We start from the raw sequence: 24,225 nt of genomic DNA on the forward strand, positions 1-24,225 counted from the left end.
TCTTTTTTTTTAAGCAAATATTTTCTACACTTTTAGGTTTGCAATTATTTAACATAACAAATTCCATTTAAAAAAATGCATCGCACCAATTTTATTCCTATCCTCCTACCTTTTTTTTTATGAAGCAAATATTTTCTACCCTAATCTATCTTATCTATCTTATATAATAAAGCTTAACCCCTAAAGCTATTTCTAACCCTAATATTTTCCCCCCATTTCTCCCTCCACTTTTCTGAGCCATTGGATCTTGCACATTTAGGCGCCATTCAATTTTAGCCATTGATCATCTTACTTAATTAATGCCAGCCGAATTTTGTTATCAAATTTGCTATAATTTTGGCCATCCGAATCCTTATTATTATTTTTTTGAATTCCTATCCTCCTTTTTTTTCGAATCCTTATTTTTTTTTTTAATTCCTATCCTCCTTTTTTTTTTATTCCTATCCTCCTTTTGGCCGGCCGAATCCTTATTATTATTTTTTTTTTGAATTCCTATCCTCCTTTTTTTTTTATTCCTATCCTTCTTTTTTTTTTTAAGCAAATATTTTCTACACTTTTAGGTTTGCAATTATTTAACATAACAAATTCCATCTAAAAAAATGCATCACACCAATTTTATTCCTATCCTCCTGCTTTTTTTTTATGAAGCAAATATTTTCTACCCTAATCTATTTATCTACAAAAGTTAACCCGAAAGCTTATTTTAGCTCTAATTTTAACCTAAACCCTATTGCTGAAATTTACTGTTTTAACCCTAAAGCTTAATTCTGATTTGTTTAACCCTATTAACCCTATTTTTTTGCAAGCCAAAAATCGTATTGTTCCTAATCGTTTCCTACTAAACAGATAAACATAAAAAAAAAATCACTCCTATTAACAAATTGTTCCTATCCACTCCTATTAACAAAATATTGTTAACAATAAAAACAACAAATCTGTTGCATATTCACTCATATATGTCGCTACAGTCCTTCTTAACAAATTCCACTCCCATTTATCTGTTGCATATCCACTCCTATTTTTTTGACAATATAGATCGCTCCAACCTTTATTAACAAAATTAACAAAATTTTCTTGCATTAATTTCGGTCATTCCTGCCAACTACCCACTAATCCATTAAACATTTAATGTGGCCTTCCATATCTCTCCATGCAGCAAGTGAATTTGTATTCCACGAGAAGTCTCTCCAACTCCCCAATTCATTGTGTACACATGTCACCATGATTCAAATTCATTTTGTCTATGAGTCCGGTATAAATAGTGGCGTGCACATACCTTTATGGTACAGTTAATCTTAATGGATTTCCATACAATTTCTGTTCTAATCAATCTAATCATGTTTCATTGAATATATTTGGTTCTAATCAGTTGCTTGGTGTTTTTTTGTGCAGCTCCTTTGAATCTAAATCCAGTCACTGATTTTGACAAAATTGTGAATGAATTACGACTTCAATACAAAAGGATTTGCATTCAGTTTCATGTTAGGGATGTAAGAATGCAACAGTGTCGTTTTTTTTCCTGTGCTGGACTTGAATCAATGTGGTAACAATTTGTTATTCTCTTTTTATGCAGGGCGCTAGAAGGCCTACTCAAGGAGCAGCAAGGATGATCTTTAATTTCCTGTTTTCTGTATCACTCAGTTTCTTAAGGTTGTACCAGCGCCGCTCCTCCTGTTTACCTCGCCGTCGTCTTGAATATTTTGTCGTTGAGGCAATTTTCTCTCATCATTTTTATTCATGTGCAATTCCTTTTCTTTTGAGGATAGTTGGTTTATCTTCAATTGTTGACCTTTTTCTTAATGTGTATCTGAATGGCTAAAATGGATTATTGATTCGTTCGAGGTACAAATTGTTTTCTTAATTTGCTTTGGAATAGTGAGTTTTAGGACTGTTCTTCATCGACAACATGGTTTGGGCTACAATTACATTGATGTTGTCCCTCCTCACTATTGCAGATTCAAGTGTGTATTGTCTTTAATATTCATCCAAATTCCCTCCTCTACAAATTATGTAAGTTGAATCATCTTTCATTTTCATTTTTTATTTTGTTTTATGGGTTTGATTAGAAACAGTTTAATAATCTTTTTGGGGATTTTTACCAAAAAAATTCTTCAACAATGATTGATAAGGAGGATAATACTTCAGAGCCTTTTGATGCAGAGACAAAAAGTTGGGTATATTGTGTTATTTGAAGTCATCCGAACTATATAAAATTATAAATAGGATTTCACCTTTAATTTATCCCATCAACCTATAAATAGAGTGATCACTCATGACTCTGACATTGAGAAGGGCATATATAACTCCATTTTGCATATTAGTTTTAGTCCTTTTTATTTTTGAAATAATATTAGCTTTAGTCCTTGATATCTAAGTTCTTTGTATATTCCACAACATTTTTTCCCCAATATAATGGAATTGGGGAGCCAAAAAACTCTATGTAATAGCACTAATCCTCATGTGAAATATATGAATCTTTTTTTCTTTTTTTTTGGCAAAAAAAGCTTAAGTGTGTTTTATTGGATGAATATGAATCTTTTGTTGTTTTTTTTATGCATAAACTTTTGATCATAAAGATAAAATAGGGTGTTGAATAAGTGTTAGGGAATATGAGATGTGTACATGTATCATTGTGTTGTTGTTTCTTACAAGTTAAAGCTATTTCTTTTTTACTGGTATTAATTTTTTTTCTTTCACATTGACAGATTCATATTGTAGCATTTCAGAAAGAGAATGTAACCAAAAAGCTTTTCAGAAAGAGAAAAGAAATAGGATACTCATAGCATGATTCTCAATGGAAGAAAGATAGTAGTAATAACCAAAAAATAGAAAGTTTAAGCCACTCCACATTATTATTGTTGAGATTCTGAAATGGAAAATTCTATTGTTTAATGGTAAAAAATGGGAAATTCTTTGTATATATCTCTAAACTTAATACATATATTTAAACTTATATATAAATAATTATTCTTCTGGATTATATAATTGACTTTAAGCCTCAATGTGGAATCTCTAACAATCGGTTTAGTCATCATCCAAAAAAGTACATGGGTACCATACCACCTATAAATGGTTGTTTAAAGGGATCCTATTGTAAACTGAAAAAAAGACATCACCAATTTTACTTCAAATTTTAGTTAATATCAGTAAAATATGTGGTTTTTTATAGTTAACGGGTCTTAATTATTAGTTATAGTTCTACTTATTTTGATTTTCGAGATCATGCTAACATGTGTGTTAATTTTCCTTTTAAAAAAAATATTTTCCTAACTTTTGTTATCAAAAAGCAAACAAATAAGCTTAATAAATTACTATAAGCAAAAAATCACTTTTTAGATTCATTCAATACTTAATATATTTGGTCAATATATAGACCAAATTCATTATTTATTCAATGAACCTAAAAAGTGCATTTTTGCTTATAAATGTGACCGGGGGGAGTATGTTTTTGGATCTGCTAAAAGTAAATAAATGTTTTGGTAAGATTCAAATGTTATAAAGATTTTTATTTTTATTGCAACATTTATCTCTATTAATTTCTTTTGTAATTTTTAATAGTGTCAACCTGTTTTGTAATTTTAAATTTTTGACATTTCACCATCAAATAATGGCCATAACCGATGAAATCAATTTTCAATTCATTTTATTTTTAAATTTTTATATGACTTCTATTAAACTATATATGTTTATATTGTTGACTTATTCGTTTAACTACCGCACGGGTCAAGAGTCTAGTTCATATAAATAAAGCAGCCCAATAAAATCTAATCGAATGTGTTATTCATAAGGCCCAAACTATCCTCCTCCTCCTCCTCCTCATTTTTCTTTCCTTCTTTCACATTCTTATCATCCTCCCTTCTTTCTTTTGAAGAACAAAAATGGCTCACTCATTAATAAAAAATTCAATCAAATCAATAAACCCTAAATTTCTATCCACCCTCTCAGCTCACCGGAGTGTCCGGCGTTTTGGCTCCGCGGCGGCGGCCGACGAGGAGCAGTCATCATCTTTCACATTCTCATCGGAGGCAGACAACATCCACCTGAAATCACCGACTGCGGCGAGGCGTAAACTGTCGTCGTCGGTGACGATGCCGATTTCTTTTATGACGGGATCGATTGTAGGGAAAAGGTTTTACAAAGAAGTGAAGACAAGAGAAGCGGATGATGGTAATGGTTGGACTGTGATGCTTGATTATAGAACGCTTAAGACTCCTGCTAAGAGACCGCTTAAGCTTCCTACTGTTGCTCTTGCTAACGCTATTGCTGCTGAATGGGATTATCAAGTATGGTGTTTTTTGATTCATCTGTGCTTCATTGGGTTGTTTATTTCTTGAATTTTAATTGTTTTTGAATGATATTGATTTTGTAAGTTATTTTTTTTTTCATTAGGTTAGTGTAAATGAAATTTGGATAGTTTTACTATGAATGCCAAACCGTGAAGCACGGATATTGACACCGGACACTGGCATGCTGACACAACTAATAATTTGAAAAAAAATCATCATAATTCAGTGTAATTACAAGTGTCACGTGTCCGACACGGGGACACGCCTAATTCGAGGAGTGTCTGTGCTTCATAGATGCCAAACAAGTTTTGGTAAAGCATAGCTCATTTACCTATATGGTGTTGCATTAAGGCCTGTTTGGAGTTGGACAAACAACTTAATTTACTGCTTATAGTGTAAGTGCTTATTATATGAGCTGTTAGGAATAAACTATTTTTACACAAGATAAAATAGTAGTAAGGAGAGTAGATTAGATGAAGGATAGTCATATCACTAAAGGCAGAGTAAGACCTAGAAAAACTATAACAGAAACTATTAAGAAAGATATAGAGATTAATGAGTTGGACTGAATTATGGCGTAATTTGATCCATATAACTGACCCTACTTAGTGACATAAGACTTGGTTGTTGTTTTTGTATTACACGATAAAATAAAGTTACATTATTGTCGTATAAGCTATTAGCTGTTTTCACAAGCTATCTTTGAGAACTTATGAAAATAAGCTGAAAACGACTTATGCTCGCAAGTTCTTATCATCGTAGATAAGTTAATCAAAAGAGGTCCTAAGTGGTAGGTACTAAAGTCCCTTCATCATGTGGTAGGATTTTCTATCCCTGGCTATGTGTATGGGAAAATATATGTTGAGTGAGGTCAACTTCTTACTTAAATAAATCTAAGTTGCCTCGAGGGGCTAGCGTCGCAGTTGCATGTGGGGATACTTTGGTTTGTCAGAGAAGATGTAATGTACTTTAGCACAATAGCTTCTTTTTTTTACTTCTCTAAAACTGAAGTTTGACATGAAATATGTGAATTTCTAAAGCTAATTGAAAAGTCAAGGTATTAAATTGCACTTGCTTTGCATTGAAACCTCACTACCACGGAAAGTTATGATCAAATACAATCGGTTCAGCTGCAGTTGGGGTCGCAAAGGCATCAAAAACATTATTGTCTTGGCATATTTGCTGTTGCGGACCATTTTTATTAAAACCTTCACAAATTTTTAATTTTTTAATTTAAATTATTCTTGATGAATTGAGGATTGTAAGCTAATATTTAGGTCCCTTGACCGTCATTGGAAATATTTAAAAGGTCTTGACTTGAAACTTTATATTCTGTTTTATATGGTTATGGTTGCATAGGAGTATCATTTAGTGTTGAATATGTAATGAATTTGATTTGATTTATCATTGTAGCAAATAGATGGCATAAGACCCTTTACAATGCCTCTTATGAGACTTGCTTGCACTGCCTTGGAAAGGGTTCCTGTGACAAGGCCCAAAATTATTGAGCATTTGATGAAGAAATTTAACCAAGATTTAGTATTTTGCCGTGCTCCTGATGACAGTGAACTCGCAAGCATGGTCCATGGTATGGTGTTAGTTATTGTGATATTTCCTTTCAGATCTCTGATCTCAATTAATAACACCGTGATTGCCTGACGAAATACATGCTGAGTATACTGAACTTGAAGGGTGCTGGGGTCATCATTTAATGCAAAAAACATTTTCTCAATGCTCTTTTCATATACTTTTAACATATCAATTTTAGGATGGCTAACTGATTTGACATTGTACTTCAATGCATTTAGAAAAGTGATATTGATGGTTTTGGGGTCATAGGCTTGCCTATGGCAATGGAAACTATTTAAGTTCTACAGTTCTGACCTTGGTGCAGTGATTACTATACAGGGAAGTTTAATATCAATCTTCTCTCTATGACAATAAGGTCATCTAATTCTAAATCGTGTGAATAATCAGCTAAATTGCAGGTGTTGAGATTTTCTATTAGTTTACTTAGGTCTATATGTCTCAGGAGGATTTACCATAAATATTAATTCATTTTTTCATGTTGGCTATATGGTATTGTTTGATTAAATTTTTTACAAAGTTTCTTCATGTTTACCTCATCTGTGGAAGCTGTTATTAAGAGAATATTTTAGCTTTACCTACTGGAGTGATAGAATTATTTTTACTGCAATGTTCTTGTTGACCAATACTTTTTAGGATAACAGACACTTGAATGATTTTCAGAAAGATGCGTGGAATTTAATATGAAATTCTATCCTTGCAGAACGCCAAGTTGAGAAAATTGATCCTCTACTACACTGGTTGGAGTCAGAATTTGGCTTTAAGCCTGTTGTATACTCCAGCTTTTTTGGTGGAAAGCAGGAAGATGGTCTTGTGATGGCTATAGAGAAACTTCTAAAGAAAACAGATGACTGTGAATTGGCCGCAATTGATGCTATTGCAGCATCAGCACAATCATTAACAATTGCCATTGCATTGGTGCATGGGAAATTGCAAATTGAGGAAGCAATTGAGCTTATTAGACTTGAAGAAGATTTACAGGTACTTGGCACAAATATCTTCTAAACTCTATAACTGATTCATATACATATATCTTTTCATTGTGTGTTAGTATACTTCTGCTTGAATATTGAAGTACAGTACAGTACATGAATGTGAATTATAGGACTCTTGGTTTGGGCCTAAGCCCCGCAACTAAGCTTAATATGGTAGTTAGAGAAGAATTTTATGATGTGGGAAATTGTTAGAATATGCGAGGGAATATAGGAGCAGAGAGGAGAGTGGGGGCTTTCAACCTATTTTCTGTTAGAAACCTTAGAGACAGTCTTCTCTTTTCCGATGAGCATTTTCTCTGGGATTACACGGGTTCTTCTTCTGTCATAGTTACTTGTTCATTCAATAATACTATTCTCTCTTCTCTCTTAATTTGGGTTCTATAATTTAACATGATCTGAGATGAAAATGTCTTCATTCTCTTTTTCAGGTGGACAGGTGGGGCCTTGTTGAAGGTGGCCATGATATTGACATAGCTGATATTAGGGTACAGATTTCATCACCAGTTGCATTTCTTGGTTTGTCAAGAAATATGTAGTTTTAACATTTTGTTTTGTTGTTAATCATCCCAAATTATAGCTGTCAGGATGAGATGGTCCATGTCATATCCAGATATTTTTATTCATGGGGTCTTGTTCTGTAGATGGGGTTTGTTCTTGTTATTACTTTGTTGACGAGTTATGGTGCTCTATAGGCCTGTCAGATTGTTCAACGTCTGAAATAAGCCGATCGGGAGTTAGGTTATGATCCAAAGAACAATGATCAAGTTGAGTCTCCGGATAGATTTTGTACGATCGGAAAATACGATACGATAAATCCAAGAGACTTTTGAGCAACAATGCGAGAGGTCTATAAAGCAATTACCTATTATAATTAGTTAACAATAATATAAACTAGGCTTTATTGAAGCCTGGTTAGAGGAAGCATAGACACATCAAAGAGTATTTATGTTGTATCTTAGGCGTGTTTAACACGAATTTGTGTTCAACACTTTGAATAATACTAATTTATTTTGTAGTTGTTTTACTTTTATATGTTGAAGTTCACTGGCAACATATATTGACAACAAAAAAGATTAAAGACACCACTAAAAAAAACTGAGTATATAAAAACATGTTAGGGTTTTATTAAGTTTTTTTGTTACATAATTTCGTTTTTCACCCACAAATTAAAATGGCATGTTTCCGTTTCCCATGTTAATGTCACGTATATTAGTTCTGCACAGTCATCATGTGTCACGTCGAATCAACCCATCTCGAGGACTTTTAAATTTTTTTTTTTTTTGACAGATATGTTGTTAGATAGATTTTTTTTTTTGACAAAATGTTGTTAGATAGATATGTTGTTACGTTTCAATAAGCGCTTGTTGAATGTCATTAGTTCAGCGCTGTTGTTTAATTTGGATTTTTTTTTTAAATGCAATGATGTCACCACAATGTGCACTTCGCTACCCATATATATTTTCAATCTTTATCCATTCACAGTATATAGGGACGGATCTCTTTGGAGACCCATGGGAGCCATGGCATCCCCCAAGTTTGCTATATATCATATTAGGCCTAATAATACAACAAGTTTCACTTGGTCGAGTTGAAAGGTGGCTTGTCTTTCAGATAACAATGTAAAAATAGTCTGGAGATACCTAATTTTAGGTTCATTGCTTCTTAAGGAGGTATTGGTTTTATCCCCCCAGTTTTCTTTGTTATTTTATTTCTTTTTCAATATATATTTTGAGGTAACAACACCTTAGTTGCTCTTCTTTTGACCTACAATATGAATACTGACTTTAAAAAATCATGACTAGTGCCAGTTTTTTTTTAATAAAAACTGGCGTCCTCTCGAAAAAGAATTGGTGTAAATTGTGCCTAAAAACTCCTTTTTAATACATCATGCAAATCGATTATGTATCAACTTAGTTTAAAACATACTTTTAAATCTAGATTACAAGTTTGGTACATTTTAAAACGCTTCCACAAATGGCACAAAAATGTTTTTATCCATCTTAACAAAAAATTTCTACAACAATGATTCCAAGTATACATTATATATCAGTTCTATTCGTCAATTTTTGTTACATTATTCATGACATTATATTTACAATATGATGTTATGTACGATTCGTGATATGTATATATAATACGATGGCTATCAAAATTCTTTTCATTTGGTCCATTTGTTACATTATTTTCATTAGATAGAATTATGTTCACTATGGCTAACTAGTTGAACATTTGGTCCATTTATAAATCTAAAATATTGTCAAATTAAAAAAGACAATTCATATTTTGAGTTTGAGAAATCAGGTTCAAAATACACAATTAGAATCCAAACTATTTTTTTTTACCAAAATAAAAAGTAAGTCACTTCAATAATAGTAATTAGACGTGATTGAGAACAACACAAGAAATTTAAATTCTTTTTGGATCGTATGAGAAAGAAAAAAGTTTCCATACATTGCATTGTAACGTGGTAATTTGTTTACAACACATATTGAAACTTGATAAATGAAAAATTTATGGAATGGAATTACTTTCAAACATATGGAAATGGAAAACTTGATAATTTGTTTCAACACAAAACCCTTGGAATAGTAGCGTAAATTATTCCATGGAAATTTTGACAAAAAGCTTTAACTGGATTTCTCCCTTGAGAAGAAACAATATTAATTTGATCCAATATAATATTGGAACAACCCATGCACTTTAGATTTATACCGATGTCGCTATCAGAAGTCCCTTTAAATTGACGGAATGTGACATCACTGACTTGTACACTTGATCCCTAATAAGTTTTACAAAATTTAAAACATAACTAAGTATGATATTTTATTAAATAGAATATTAAGAATGTAAAGTCAAATGTGTACCTTTGCCATTCTACCACCGTACTCTTGATCTATGATTATCGCGTTCTTGACATTTTTAAGTTGGATTTGCTCGAAAGTAATCTTTCTTGCATAACCTGATCCACCCTACAAAAGATTGGATGGTAGAAAAGCCATAAATGAGAGAATTTCGAGAAAAATAGTCCTACATTTTATCCATACATCTAACTTAAAAAGTTATTGTCATGTTAGTGTTAGATGTGATTCCATTATAGAGGTCAAACATCAAATCTACACTAGGCTTTCTAATGCAATCTAAACTAGACTTGCAAAGATATCTTTCCCAAACACTTATTAAAAAACACACATGTGTTCGTAGGTGGAATTTAGCCTGGGAAAGGCTACTTTTTTCCCACCATGGGAAAGTTGTTTTTAACCATTTGATTAAATGAAGAACACAATCTTATCATGCTCTTATAACACTGGATTTTTTCTCACTTTCTTCCCCAACCATTCTCTCTCCCACGTTTCAGTTCTGCACATTTTATCAACCCAACAATTTTCAAACGCCTCATTAATAATGATTGTCTTGTTAATAATGGCAAGGCTCAAGATGTATATCAACCTCTTTTCAGATCTAATTTTTTATCTTGATTTCAACAAAGTTACTACATCCATCAAATAAGAAAAAAGAAAACCTACAAAAATTGAAACACTATCTTTCCTTTGGGTTTCTTGCAAGCCATTACATAACTCTTGTTAATGACTTGGGTGTTAAGTGCTAACATGTTTAGACCAAGAGTTGAAGATAACATCAATTTATATTTTGACAGCAAGATAATTAGTATGATGGAATGCACAAATTGGATAACAGAAGCAAACTATTTTGTATCATTTAATAAATGTAATTTGTACAATTTTATTGTCATAAATCATAATTGATATGGAAATATTGCAGAGACAAAACACGAAGAACTGGAAAGGGGAAGATGAAAATAGTGGGTAAAAGAGACATGTGGGAGAGAGAATGGTTTGGGAAGAAAGTGAGAAAAAATCCAATGTTATAAGAGCATGATAAAATTGTGTTCTTCATTTAATCAAATGGTTAAAAACAACTTTCCCATGTGGTAAAAAAGTAGCCTTTCCCAGGCTAAATCCCACCGTGTTCGTAAGTATACTTTCAAAAGGATGCTTTTGTTTAAAACAAGTACTTTCAAACGGAAAAAAAAACTGTTTTTTTAAGTATTCTGTTATAGTAAATGTGGTTGAGAAAAAAATTCCTAGCATATTTGGATTAGATTAACTCAAGCAAAAAAAAAAAAAAGTTCTTGCATTAAGGTTTATGTCCACTTATTATTTATTTTCTTAAAAACTTCCATTTATTATGTATATTTGAAATTAAAAAATAAAATGGAAAATAGTTGGTTTTTTTTTTTTGAAAGGAAAATAGTTGGTTTTAAAAACTAGTCATACTTAAAGATAGTTGGTTTAAAAAATAGTTATATTTTTAAGAGATAAAATTTATATATTACCTACTTTAAAAAAATATTTATATAATTTTATAATTAGATTTCCAACCATATATAATATATTAGTTACTCACCGGAAATGTCTTTATTCTTGCTCCATTTGTAGATCCAGTAAAACTACAATTTTTTACATGAACCTCTTCAACTTCTTCAAAAGAGTTTCCTTTCCCAAGACTACCAATACTGATTAATTCACAATTTTTTAATAAAATTACTCAAATATCAAAATAGTATCAATATTACACTGCTTATCTAAAATAAAATGATAATTCCCTTTCACATACATATGATTATGAAGGTAATACTATCACTAATTTTGTATTTCTGTATATACCCTCTTCTCTTATTATTAGCATATGATCCATAAAACTGAATGGAATACATTACAATTCAATCATACACTTAAAGAAAATAAAATACAAATGATAGAAATAACCTTATTCCATGGCCTGGACCACATGCAACACGAGTAGCACTCCATTAACGACAATACAATCATCACCTTTTTACAAACAAAGACCTTTTTACAAACAAAGCAACTCATTTTATTAATGCACATACAAAACAAGATTTGAAGGTTTTATTTTATTTTATTTTATTTTTTGTTAGGGCATTTTAGTATTTATCATTGTATCAAAAGACATTAACATCTAAACCCAAAGTTTAGTTATAAAGATGTTTGTATACTTTGTTCTATTGATTTGTCTAAACTTTTTTTTTTCTCTTTGTTTTAAAAATTAATTATGCAATTCACTATATTTTAGACATGAACATAGGCATACATTTCCATATAATTATGAGTATGACATGTGATTTTTAAGTTGGTTAAATAACCTAGCGGCAGAGAAATCTATCTTAAAGGTGAATAAGTAAGGTGTGTGGGGTTTGAACCCCGGCCCCTGCATATAATATACATTAAATGCTCTGTTGAATTGCATGGGATAAAGATAAACTTTGTTTACCTGTTGCAATGATGGAATCTACAACCGTGATATTTTTCGAGTGAGAGATGTCAAACCCATCTGTATTGGGGCTATTACCAGGAGATTTTACTAGTAAATGAGAGAATGTTGCACCAATGCAACCATTTATGGCTATATGAGCTCCTGGGGTATTTGTAATCCTCAAGTTACGAACAGTGAGATCATTGGAGGAATGGAAACACAAGGCCTGCGCCATCAACATGAAATTCCTAGTGTTAGAATGTGATTTCTTCAATATCAATATTTAAACAAAACAATAATACTAATTTGAAAAATATATTAACAAATTAGTAGTAATACACATTGTTAGTGAGTCAAATATATAAACAAAAATAGCTAAAAAAAGGAATAATCATACCGAAGGTCGAAAGCAAGTTTTGCATTGCCACCAAGTAGAGCCATAACCATCAATTGATCCACCTATTCCTCCATCTATTGTGAGATGGTTTATATATTGGATCCTAATCCAATATGACTTATCCTTCAATGCTCCCTTAGCAGGTGCAACTATTTTCCCATCCAGCTGCAATATAATATCGTGCAAAAGAAATAAAATCAATTAATATTTAATTGTTTTAAATGGCCTCTGAATTATTTTAGAAAAATTAGAGAAGGGATTTTTTTGGTTTGGAATAACAAAAACTTAACAATGGTCAAAACAACATGAGTAGTGTAGTTATTATACAAATAAGTAAGAATCCTCTTTATTTATTTTTCTACGAAAATAGAATTCCTCTATTAATAAAACAAAAGGGAGAACACCACAATAAAATACCTAATTTTAATTGCTTAAAAAAACAACTAATTTTTTCACAGATGAAAAAAGTAAAATCACATATTTAAAAATAGGAAAACCAAAATCGTGAACAAAACAACATCAAGCTACAAAAACTGTGTTCAATCTCACATTTTTATTGCAAATCTCATGGATCGTTATATGAAATATAGACGACAACGAAAAAAATTCTAAGAGAAAATATCATAATTTTATTTTCAATAAATGAGGATGGAATAAAAAGAATAAATTTTTCCTTCAGATACAAACGTAGCTAATAGCAATTTGATTACATACCTTGATGTAAATTCTTGTTGCCTTGCAACCACCAGTGAGTACTAAATTGTTCACCAAAAATGATTTATTTCTAGGTACAACTAGTGTTGCCATACCTCCTGCTCCACAAGTACTACTCCATGCTTTTAGAAATGCCTACAAATCAATTCAATATATTGTCAATATTACAGTTTCAAATGAAATATAGATAATTTTTTTTTGTCTAAACAAGGAGTAAGGACAGACATCGGGAGGAAACACCGACATCCCAACTAGGTTGACATCCTGGGAAAACCTCCGTCTTATGCCGCCAAACTCGAAAATTTTATTAAAAAAAGAAAAAATATAATGAAATATAGATATTAAATTAAAAGGTTAAGAGAAAAACATATAACATACATGTGTATCATCAGATTTACCATCCCCACGAGCACCATGTTCCATCACATTGTATATATTTGTATGATTTGTTCCGGTTACTTTCCCCTTCTTACATAGACAATGTGAAACAAAACAAAGAATCAAAACACTTAGCATTAGAGGGAAAATGGGGCTAGAGGAGTTTGTTTTCATTTTTTTCTTTCTTTCTGAAAACCCTAGTTAAGAAAATATTTTGTTGTGGTAATTTGTGGTGGTGTAGGGCTTAAATAGAAACTTGAATGGAAGATGATTAATTATGATTAATCACGGAATTAATGATTAATAGGTAATTACGGAATTATAACAGTAGTGGTGTAGTTCAAAAGTGACGTCATAATCTCTAATGAAATGAAAGAATGATTATTCCCCAATAATGAAGTCAACCTCTCTTGACCAAAATTAATTCATGACATTTTAGTATTAGGGACGATCCTTAAAAAAAAGTATTAGGGACGAGTAAATCCCTATAATACAATGCAATGAGTTAAGGGACAAATTTATCCTTTAAAAATAACATAGACTAATTTGGATTTATTTTTTGTCAAGGAGTGAAATGGCCCATGAGAAAATTGTGAAAGAGGTCTTAACTCTCCATAATACTTTGAAATTCCTCAATTTTTCGCATTTATTGTCTTTTCCGGAGATGGTATAGAATTTGTGCATTGATGCATATCATTTTGTAGGTTGGACTTTGATCAAGAAGATGCAACGAGTATTTGTTATATAAAAAATTTAGACCATACCAAATAATTTTTTTTTTGAAGGAAGACCATACCAAATAATTGTTATGTGTTTTATTGTATTTATTTATAAACGTGTACCGGTCCATATTAGATCATCCCTTTTTTAATATTAAAACTTTACAAATATTTGTTGTGTTTTTTGTTATATTTTTTTTACGGATAGATGAAATGACAGTGATTATTGAAAACTTACACATAAAAATTGAGAGGCAAAGTTCAAAAAAACCTTAATTATGTCATCCAGTCTAGCAATTTTAGCGCATATATATATATATATATATATATATATATATATATATATATATATATATATATATATAGGGTTATGATAGAAGACACCTTTTATGAAGGTGTCTTTTATCAAGTTACTCTATGAGCATTTGCGAAAAGACACCAACTTACTTTTATGAAGGTGTCTTTTAGCAAAGTTATAACTAAAAAGTGAAAATCATACCTTAAGGTGTGACTTGTTAAAAGACACCACCAAAGGGTGGCTTGTAACAAAACTCATATATATATATATATATATATATATATATATATATATATATATATATATATATATATATATATTACATAATCTCAAAATGAAAAGTTAATCCATTAAATAATTTTCATTTTATATAATCCTCGATAACCACCCTTAATCGGTGATAATTCATTTTTCAACAAAAGCTTACAAGCAACATGTTTCATTGGGTGACTTTGTGTTGATGATTTTGGCCACCTTGTCTCTGTCTCTTTTTAATCAATCATTATCTCATTAAAATAATTTATTTTAATTATTTATCTATCAATTATATACATTTCATTTAATAAAATAACAAAAAACTTAAAGTCCCACAAGCCACTTACGGGCAAACATAGAATTTGAAATTGGTTTCAAAAGGAATTTTTTTGAAAACTTTAAGAATTACTCCCTCTGGTCCTATTTATAAGAGAAATTTTGGTCAACAAAAGTGGACGTATTTGGTCCAATTTTTTAACCAGATACATTAACTTTTGTTGACCAAAATTTCTCTTATAAATAGGATCGGAGGGAGTATATATTATCCTTGATTTACTCAACACAAAAGTTGTTATTTTGATTTCATTCCATATTACTAGATATTACTATTTTTAATATAAAAGTATTTAATTGTTTTAAATGACCTCTGATGGAGTATATTTTTGGAAAAATTTGAGAATATTAAATTAGAAAGTATTTTCACTTGGTCAGCAAATATTAATGATTAAAATAATAAAGTCATTCACAATTTTTTTAATGAGTGGGTTTAGTCTCTTAAAAAACAATATATCCGAATTAATTCATGACATTTTTGTATTAGGGACAAGTTAATCTCTATAATACAATGCAATGAGTTAAGGGACAAATTTATCCTATAAAAATAACATGCACTAATTTGGATTTATTTTTTGTCAAGGAGTTAAATGATCCATGAGAAAATTGTGAGGGGGTCTTTCATTCTCCATAATACTTTGAAATTCTTCAACTTTATGCATTTATTGTCTTTTCCTCTGTGGAGATGGTATATAATATGTGCGTTGATGCATATCTTTTTGTAGGTTGGTCTCTGATCAAGAAGATGCAAGAAGTATTTGTTATATAAAAAATTTAGACGTTACCAAATAATTGTTGTATTTTGTCATATTTATTTATAATAGTCTACCGATCCATATTAAATAATCCCTTTTTTTATTATTAAAACTTTACAAATATTTGTTGTGCTTATATACTTACTTACATGGATCAATACATATTGTTTAGTAAAGAGAATCCGTTTATTTTATTTTTTTTTAAGCCAAAGAGAAAATATAATAAATAAAAACAAGCAGGTACAGAGACTAGGGGGGCATTGGACCTGACCCAGGAAAACCCAAACGGGGATATCCGTTTATGACATGGATTAAAAAGAGGGAAAAAACAGTTTAGTCATAATTATCGTAGGATATTATTTTGTTTGGTAATTCAAATTCAGAAGGGTGCCACTTCTTTTAGGTACTGCAGGGTGCAATTTATTGGGTCATGAAAGCAAAGATGTGAACAAAATTTGTAAAGCTTAATCATAAATTTGGTCCTCTATTTTCACCATTTTATGGATTAGGTCACCTTATTTTAAAACCTAATAGATTTGGAACTTCTGTCATATTTTTTTAACTAAAAAAGTGTGTAAACTGGTATGTTTATAATGATGTGGTATGTGGTATGATGATGACAAAAGTTCAACATCGATAAAATTGTAAGAAAAATCTTTTAAAAACTTTATTTAAAACATGTTATATTACCATGATTTTAGATCAAATATTTGATGGAGGTATCAAAGTAGTCAAATTTTAAATTAGAGGGTCCAATTCCACATGAGTTTTTTTTTTTCACGCTTAAATTATCTTGCTTACAAATTCCAAGGAGTTTTTTTCCTTCTTCTTTTGAAAACAAGAGAATTATGACAAAAGAAAAGAAAAGACATCTAGCATGGGAATTTAATCAAAATATGTTCTGATACATAGACGAAATGACAAAATCATTATAAACTCACAAACACAGATAGATCTGTTTCTTCATATTGGCCTAGGACTGGCATTTGTTCAAAAAGACAAGAAATACTCCGAATACTTGAGAGATGTGAATGATACAATTCTTACCATTTGGTGAAAGACCATTCTTTACCAATACTTTCTTTTCATAAAAGATATATTTATTAATACCGAAGAAACAAACCTTACAATTCAGGGATTGAGGCAAAATCAGATAACTGAATTACCATCAAATTCAAAATGTAGGTAAGCATTTTCTTTTCATTACTTCAATATACAAATTTAAATGAAATGAATTTGCAATTGTTGAGAAAGTTGAAATGAAAAAGAAAATAAAAATGCAAGAGCATGATGTAGTTTAGTGTACAACATTGTGGTTCACTTTCAAGGGTCTTCTTTGCAGCATAGAACACAGAGAGGTGGCTGTTTTCTGATGTCACAGTTGCAGCATGCAGTGTCACATTCATTGTTGCATCCTGTAGAAACATCATTTGTCTATATACTTAGGACTTAGGAAATATGCAGTTTTTGTACTTGTAAATATTGCCAATCAGTGTAGCATTAAAACTGTTCAAAACTTTTACTATGCCTTTACAGATGTAATCGGTATTGATTTGACAAAAATAAGAGAAAACAAACTCAACAATTGAATTTTGAAGCTCTAATATTTTTTTCTTTGATAAACCGACATCAGTTGGTTGACTATCGTAAGTGTAACGACAAATAATATTATGAACTTCCACTTATGAGGAGACACTGATTGTCGTCAGTTTCTTATTATTTTCAAGTATCATCGACTATGTAAGACATTTTTTTTTTCTAGGCTTCATCTTGTAGAGGAAATCATCCTATTTGAGGCTTTTTTGGCACTAAATATGGGTACCTTTTAAACCAACATCCAAACATTGATTCGTTACGTTGCGAGAATCTAATCTCTTCCGCTAAACTCAATCTTCATTGGTGACTATATAAGATATTTTTCTACCTTACATGTAATGGAATGACAAAGTAACAAACAAATGACAAAGTTTGTATTGTTTTTACTGCATTACCTGTTATAGTTACATATTGAGATGATTGGATGCTGTGAGAAATCTTACGCATTGAAAGGCGAGTGCTACCTTGGACATTGATCCCATGTTCAAGAGAAATCATGAAAATCATAAGCCAAGCTACTACCAACAACTTCATGACCTATGATGGAATGGAATGGTGATACCTTAGCATGGGTCTCTAGTCCTAAGCTTTTAAGCAATAAGGGAACTTAACCGTTGTTATTTTTGTCATGTTAATCATTAAATTCCTTTCACATGTCCACAGTTTATGTACGTTATGATTAGATATAAAGGTCATTCTGAAGTTGTGTTATTTGGCAACAGACCTGATCTTGTTATTTTATTGTCTAAATTATAAACTCAAGCCCCCATCATATAAACTATATGAGCAAGAGCTTCATATTCTATAGTATTCTGGCCAATGATTTTGGTTACGATAGCCCTCAATAGCAAAAAATATATACACTCAACCACCATATTCCTAACATGAATCTGATTAATCTAGAAGACAAGAAGATAGATAGCCTGATCTGATTTGGGATCATAAATCACATATCTTAAACAAACACATCCGATAAGAACGTAGCACATGCACAGAAAAATTGTACTTTAATATACAGATTGTTATTTTCAATCTTAATGATAAGTTGTTTGTCCAAAAATGGCTTCAGCCAATTTAGGAGATGGGTCTCTATTGGCTATTTAACATTTATTCAACAACAAAAGAGGCAATATAAACTTAAGCAAAGTATACAATAGGGGGCTCAGGTTTTATTATTAAGAAATACAGCTAAATTAATCCCCACAATTGAATGAGTAAAATATGTTGGTAAATTGTCAAATGCAAACACAATCACACTTCTAAAATTGGATTTCAAGCTTTTGGCTGAAGTGACTTGATATGTGCAATTTGCTTTCCAGGATTTAACCCCTTTGGACAGGCACGAGCACAGTTCAATATAGTGTGGCAACGATAGAGCTTGAATTCATCATTAATAGCTTCCAATCTCTCCTTGGTGTACTCGTCACGACTGTCACTTATCCACCTGCAAATTCCATCACAGACAATATATCAGTTGTTAACATTACAAAAACCAAGGGCCGGTATCTCTCACATCATAAGTCTTATACAGTTGATGTTTGGACAAAAGCATTTGGTAAAAACTAGGGCGAGTAATTCAGGAATGTTGTAAAAACCAGACTGAATCAGCCAATTCAACCGGCTGAACTGGGAACCGGCCAATTCACTGGTAGGTTCGATGCCAGTTACATTGCAGTCTTGTTGAACCAGATTGACCAAGATTGAACTGGTTGAATCACGCTTCAATCGCAGTTGGTTCAACAGGTTTTCATTGCATTTTTTAACTTATTTATTTGTCAATTGTCATCTGGATCAACTGTGATTGAACCAGTTGAACCATGACCCATAGGTCTCACCAATTCAATTTCTGGTCTAGGTAACACCTTAAAAGTTTCACACAAATAATAAAAGAAAGGAAAATTTGGAATACTAATTAATGTTGCCAGCAGAACTCAGACATGTATGATAACCAAGACCAACAAATCTTGTCAAAAAGCAAGTGAAAGTAAATATGAAGGAAGAGTTCTGAAGAATTAATTCAATTAAATGCTACATAAATGTGCTTCTTTGATTTTACAGCTATGCTAACTTGCTAAGTTATAGAATTGAGAACGAACTAGAACTAAATCCCGAAAGCTTGCTCAAGAGAGGGGAATTAATCAAATCTTTATTAGTAATATTTTCAGCAGGATCTTAACACAACCCCAGCCTTTCTTGCCTAGGACTCGACATATGGAACTAAACCATGCATGAATAAACATAATAGGCTCGGAAATCAAATTAGAATTAAGAATGGAGTGAGACTCACTCGACCCCAAATTAGCAAAAGGGTCCCAAGATTGAACAAGTCTTCTATAAGAGATATTTATGTGACACACTAAACCAAGGAGGGAATACTTAACACTAATAACGTCATGGTATTGCAGGTTCAAGTACAGAATAGGCACCAGTATCATGTTCTATATTCTTTTGAAAAGTATAGTACCCAAAATGATACTACTCAACTAACGCAAGACATGCCCACTCTTGAGGCAATAACAATACTCTGTTCAAAGCATTTAAAACCAGCGGGGTTAACAAAAGTAGAAAATTTATCAGAACAAAGTTGAAACAAAGCTTCACACTGAACACCCTACTCTTCTTAAAAGAAAAGGCACTGCAATTCATTAGCCTCCCTAATTTCCTTCCAAACTAAAATTTAGCAATTGAAATCTCATCAGTTAATTATCTCTTCCCAAATGGTCTCTGTAATTAAAGATTATTCTGTAAATCGAAAACTGACAAACTCACTTTTTTGCAATAACAAGATTACAAATAAAAATAAAGAGCCATAATTCCATCAATTTCACCCATCCCCTCAATTCCACCTAAGAAAATCAATCACATATTACGGCAGACATGAATTTAACTTTAATTTATGTTTTTCTATAAAAATAGCTTATGTAAGCTAATGCATAAGCACTTATCATCATAAGTGTTTGTGCTATAAGCTGCAAATAAGCTGTTTATCCAAACAAGCCCTTATGCACAAGCTGAAGATAAAAATGAAAGGTTATTTTCACAAGCTATTTTGTGAAGGACATGCCAACTTATATGGACTCAGATATCATAATTTCATAACCACTCAAGAGAAGACCAAATTACACCTTCTATCATAGAATTACAGAGTTTTGATAAAAGAAACTCAGGAGTGAATGAACCACAGCAAATATGGCTGGAATGAATGATATACCTATTGCAGTACGTAACAGTACATAACAGAAGTAACTAGGCAAAAAGAAAGATAATTGCATAGTTGTTTAACTAATACTGAATCCAGAGAAATGGAGGAGAAGCAATTTCCTACCTACTTTAGGAACAATGAAAACATCCAATTCAACATTGTGCTAAACACAGAAGGATTGTGTTCATGGGCCCTTTTAATGAAATTACAAGAGAAGGTAAATTGATCAGAAAAATAGCTCTAAATTGTAGTCCTTAACAGCAATTGTGGCCACCGTATTGTATAAAGGTTGGGCATCGCAATGATATTGCAACACACAATTTCCCACAATTAGCCGTTATCAAGCTTTGCAGTGTAACTAAGACCACAATTTAGAGCTATAGATCAGATATTGTGACTCATACACTCAGATTAATTAATCTATTTGGTTTTGTGCCTCTCTCAACGATCAAAACCCAAAAGTATACAGAGCAACCAAATGAAAACAAAAGACATATACATAATTTTACAAAAGAAAATCTATACACGATATGAAATTTTAATGGTAACCCTTGATTATTACAACCGATCTAAAATAACGGGCAAAAAATCCTATTTGCCATTATGTCATACACAATACATACATGCCTGAATCACAATACCAGCAAAAAATAACAAAATTCCAAATTCAAATCCAATTGACATTAACATAGATAACAGACTAAAGAGAAAGAGACAAAACAAAACAAACATATAAACAGAAAATCAAGCAAAAAAATAAACATTTTAGTTGCCACTATGAAGCACCAACTTATCAAATTGAAGTTGTGTCTTATACGCTATGTAGCACCAACTTTTCAAATTGAAGTCGTGTCCAATGTCTTAAATGCTATGTAGCACCGATTCAAATTGAATTTGTGTACAGTGTCTTGTACACCATGTAGCACTAACTTTTCAAATTGAAGTTGTGTCCAGTGTCTTACACACTATTCAACACCGACACTTCAGATTTGGATTAAAGAGGTGTCTGGCTATTGGACATGTTGTTGTCAGACACGACACCGATACACGTGCTATATTCAATCACTTCTATTTACTTAGCTTGTTACCGGTGCAGTGTCAGTGTTTTGTGATTTCCTATCTAAGTGCTTCATAGCTTACATGTGTTCAGACACCATCACAACATTATGATCAATGTCAAAATGCCAATGTCATGTCCTATGTCCATGCATGTCTTTCATAGATTACCAAAAATCAATTCCTACACATGTCTATGTGTCAGTGTCATGTCTGTGTCATCACCTCGTAGCTTACACATGTCAGTGTTTGACACCAACATGTACTAAAATACACTAACATACGTAATTATATATATTCAATTGCTTCCATTTTCTTAAGTTATCATCCGTGTCTACATGTCAAAGTGTCAGTGTCGTGTCCTGCATCCATTATTGTGATTCATATTCATAAATTACCACAAAAATCAATTCATACACAAACAAATTAAACTCAAAAGCTAAAAATCAATTCCTCTCTTCATAGACACTAACATAAGCTCACATATGTGATTGTGTTCAATTACTTTCATTGTAAGTTATTATTATCACCATCTACGTGTCAGTGTCAGTGTCGTGTCATGTATCCGTCCCACATCAATTCAATTCTAGAAAAACAAAGGCTTACCTATTAGCATGAAGCAAAGCAGCAGGACCAAGATAAGACTCAGGATTCCACCAATAACTAGGACAAGAAGTACTACAACAAGCACACAAAATACACTCATACATTCCATCAAGCTTAGCCCTATCCTTCTTACTCTGCCTAATCTCCTTTCCATCTTCCTCCGCTGGACTCTTCCTCTTCAACCACGGCTCAATACTCTTATACTGATTATAAAAATTCGTCATATCAACCACAAGATCCTTAATCACAAACATATGCGGCAACGGGGTTATCGTCGAATCCGTCCCCGCATCCGGAATCTTCGTTAAACAAGCCAGTCCGTTACAGCCGTCGATGTTCATCGCGCATGAGCCGCAGATTCCTTCGCGGCAGGAGCGACGGAAGGTTAAGCTTGGATCGATGTCGTTTTTGATTTTGATTAGAGCGTCGAGAACCATGGGCCCACATTCTTTGAGGTTGATTTCGTATTCTTTGAGTTCGGGCTTTGATGGTGTGTCGGGGTTCCAGCGGTAGATTTGGAATTTTTTTAGGACGGTGGTGTCGCGGGCTTTGGGGGAGGCTTGTTGGGCTTGGGATTCGGAGGCATGGGCTCGGAGGAGGGTTAGTCGGGAGGTTGGGGAGGATGAGATGCGGTGGATTGCTCTCTTGAGCATAGTTGAAGCCATTGTTGTTGATGATGACGTGGCGGTGGTGGTGGAAATGATGGAAATGGGAAAGATGGTTTATGAGTGCGATGAAGATGAAAGGGTTAATTAAAGGGGTGGTTGTTTTGGGAATTTGGAGATGCTGTGAGGGTATTTTGGGAATTGTGGAGGTGGTTTTTGTGGTGCATTTAGTATTTTCGTGTTGGGAATTTAGATAATGACGTGGTGGATTATACGCTGCGTTTTATTGGTTTTTCAATTTGGTGAGTTTCTTTGGCGGTGTATGAGGCTCGGGGTCACAAGAGGAATGATATTTTGACAACTAATTTTCAACAACTAAAAATGGAGGCAAAAGGTTGTCCCTAAAAAGTTGTTGAAAATTGGATGTCAAAATATCATTCCTCTAGTCACAATACGCCCTGCCGCGTCAATCAAATGGTTAATCCTTTATTGACTTTTTTAAATTTAGTTAATATTTATTTTACACATCTAAAAACTAGTAATAGACCCGTGAAGCACGGGTCACGTAACATTGTGATAATCATATAAAAAATAAATATATTGTTAATATCGTTAAATATTTAAAAATATTAATGAAAATTATCAACATTAATATAATATTTTTATTTAATATTTTTTCTTATATGTAGAAAAATATGTTAAATAATTGAATTGCTTATGTTGTCGATTTTATTTCTTATATATGTGAAAACAAATTTATATATATATATATATATATATATATATATATGAGAGTCAATAAACTATTTTTTCCTTCAAAAAAAAAATAAACTATTTTTTTTAAATTCATCATTATTTTTAAATTATCAAAATTAATTTAATGTTTCTATTAAATAACCTTTTATTTTATATGCAAAACATTGTTCAATGTTTGCACCGCACCCGTTGTAGATTTTATGTGTTTCATCTTCAGAAACAATTTTTTATCTAATTATATGAGAAAATTGATATGATAAAATCGTGGAAACTCATTAATATTGTCAAAATATAAACATTAATACAGTGTTTCTATTGAATAACTTTTTATTTTATTTGCAAAACACTGTTCAATGTTTGCACCGCATCCATTGTAGATTTTATGCGTATTA

The 24,225-nt window shown here is 31.8% G+C and overlaps 2 protein-coding genes, 1 long non-coding RNA gene and 1 pseudogene across 4 annotated transcripts; 2 read left to right on the plus strand and 2 right to left on the minus strand.

The window, feature by feature from the left end:
* Window positions 1-1,044: 1,044 nt before the first annotated feature.
* LOC146906140 (uncharacterized) lies at window positions 1,045-3,085 on the plus strand. The gene is made up of 3 exons (XR_015017557.1): window positions 1,045-1,490; window positions 1,574-2,010; window positions 2,706-3,085. It is a non-coding gene; the product is annotated as an uncharacterized LOC146906140 (long non-coding RNA).
* Window positions 3,086-3,770: 685 nt separating this feature from the next.
* Window positions 3,771-7,892, plus strand: LOC146906141 (ATP12 protein-like protein). The gene is made up of 4 exons (XM_085724072.1): window positions 3,771-4,283; window positions 5,700-5,874; window positions 6,577-6,854; window positions 7,297-7,892. The coding sequence occupies exons 1-4, from the start codon at window positions 3,879-3,881 to the stop codon at window positions 7,402-7,404; spliced, it is 966 nt and encodes a 321-aa protein (XP_085580198.1). The 5' UTR covers window positions 3,771-3,878; the 3' UTR covers window positions 7,405-7,892.
* A 1,403-nt stretch (window positions 7,893-9,295) lies between these two features.
* Window positions 9,296-12,443, minus strand: LOC146906142 (putative polygalacturonase At3g15720; annotated as a pseudogene). Its single transcript, XR_015019540.1, has 5 exons — window positions 12,182-12,443; window positions 11,656-11,721; window positions 11,294-11,402; window positions 9,733-9,837; window positions 9,296-9,647 (listed from the first exon to the last, which is right to left on the minus strand). The product of XR_015019540.1 is annotated as a putative polygalacturonase At3g15720 (transcript).
* A 6,153-nt stretch (window positions 12,444-18,596) lies between these two features.
* On the minus strand, window positions 18,597-23,208 carry SDH2-2 (succinate dehydrogenase 2-2). The gene is made up of 2 exons (XM_085722792.1): window positions 22,473-23,208; window positions 18,597-19,052 (listed from the first exon to the last, which is right to left on the minus strand). The coding sequence occupies exons 1-2, from the start codon at window positions 23,135-23,137 to the stop codon at window positions 18,881-18,883; spliced, it is 837 nt and encodes a 278-aa protein (XP_085578918.1). The 5' UTR covers window positions 23,138-23,208; the 3' UTR covers window positions 18,597-18,880.
* Window positions 23,209-24,225: the final 1,017 nt, after the last annotated feature.

This window comes from Medicago sativa, chromosome 7 (genome assembly GCF_051527215.1).
Source record: "Medicago sativa cultivar Bolivia chromosome 7, Bolivia_mono, whole genome shotgun sequence".
Taxonomy (NCBI): Eukaryota; Viridiplantae; Streptophyta; class Magnoliopsida; order Fabales; family Fabaceae; genus Medicago; species Medicago sativa.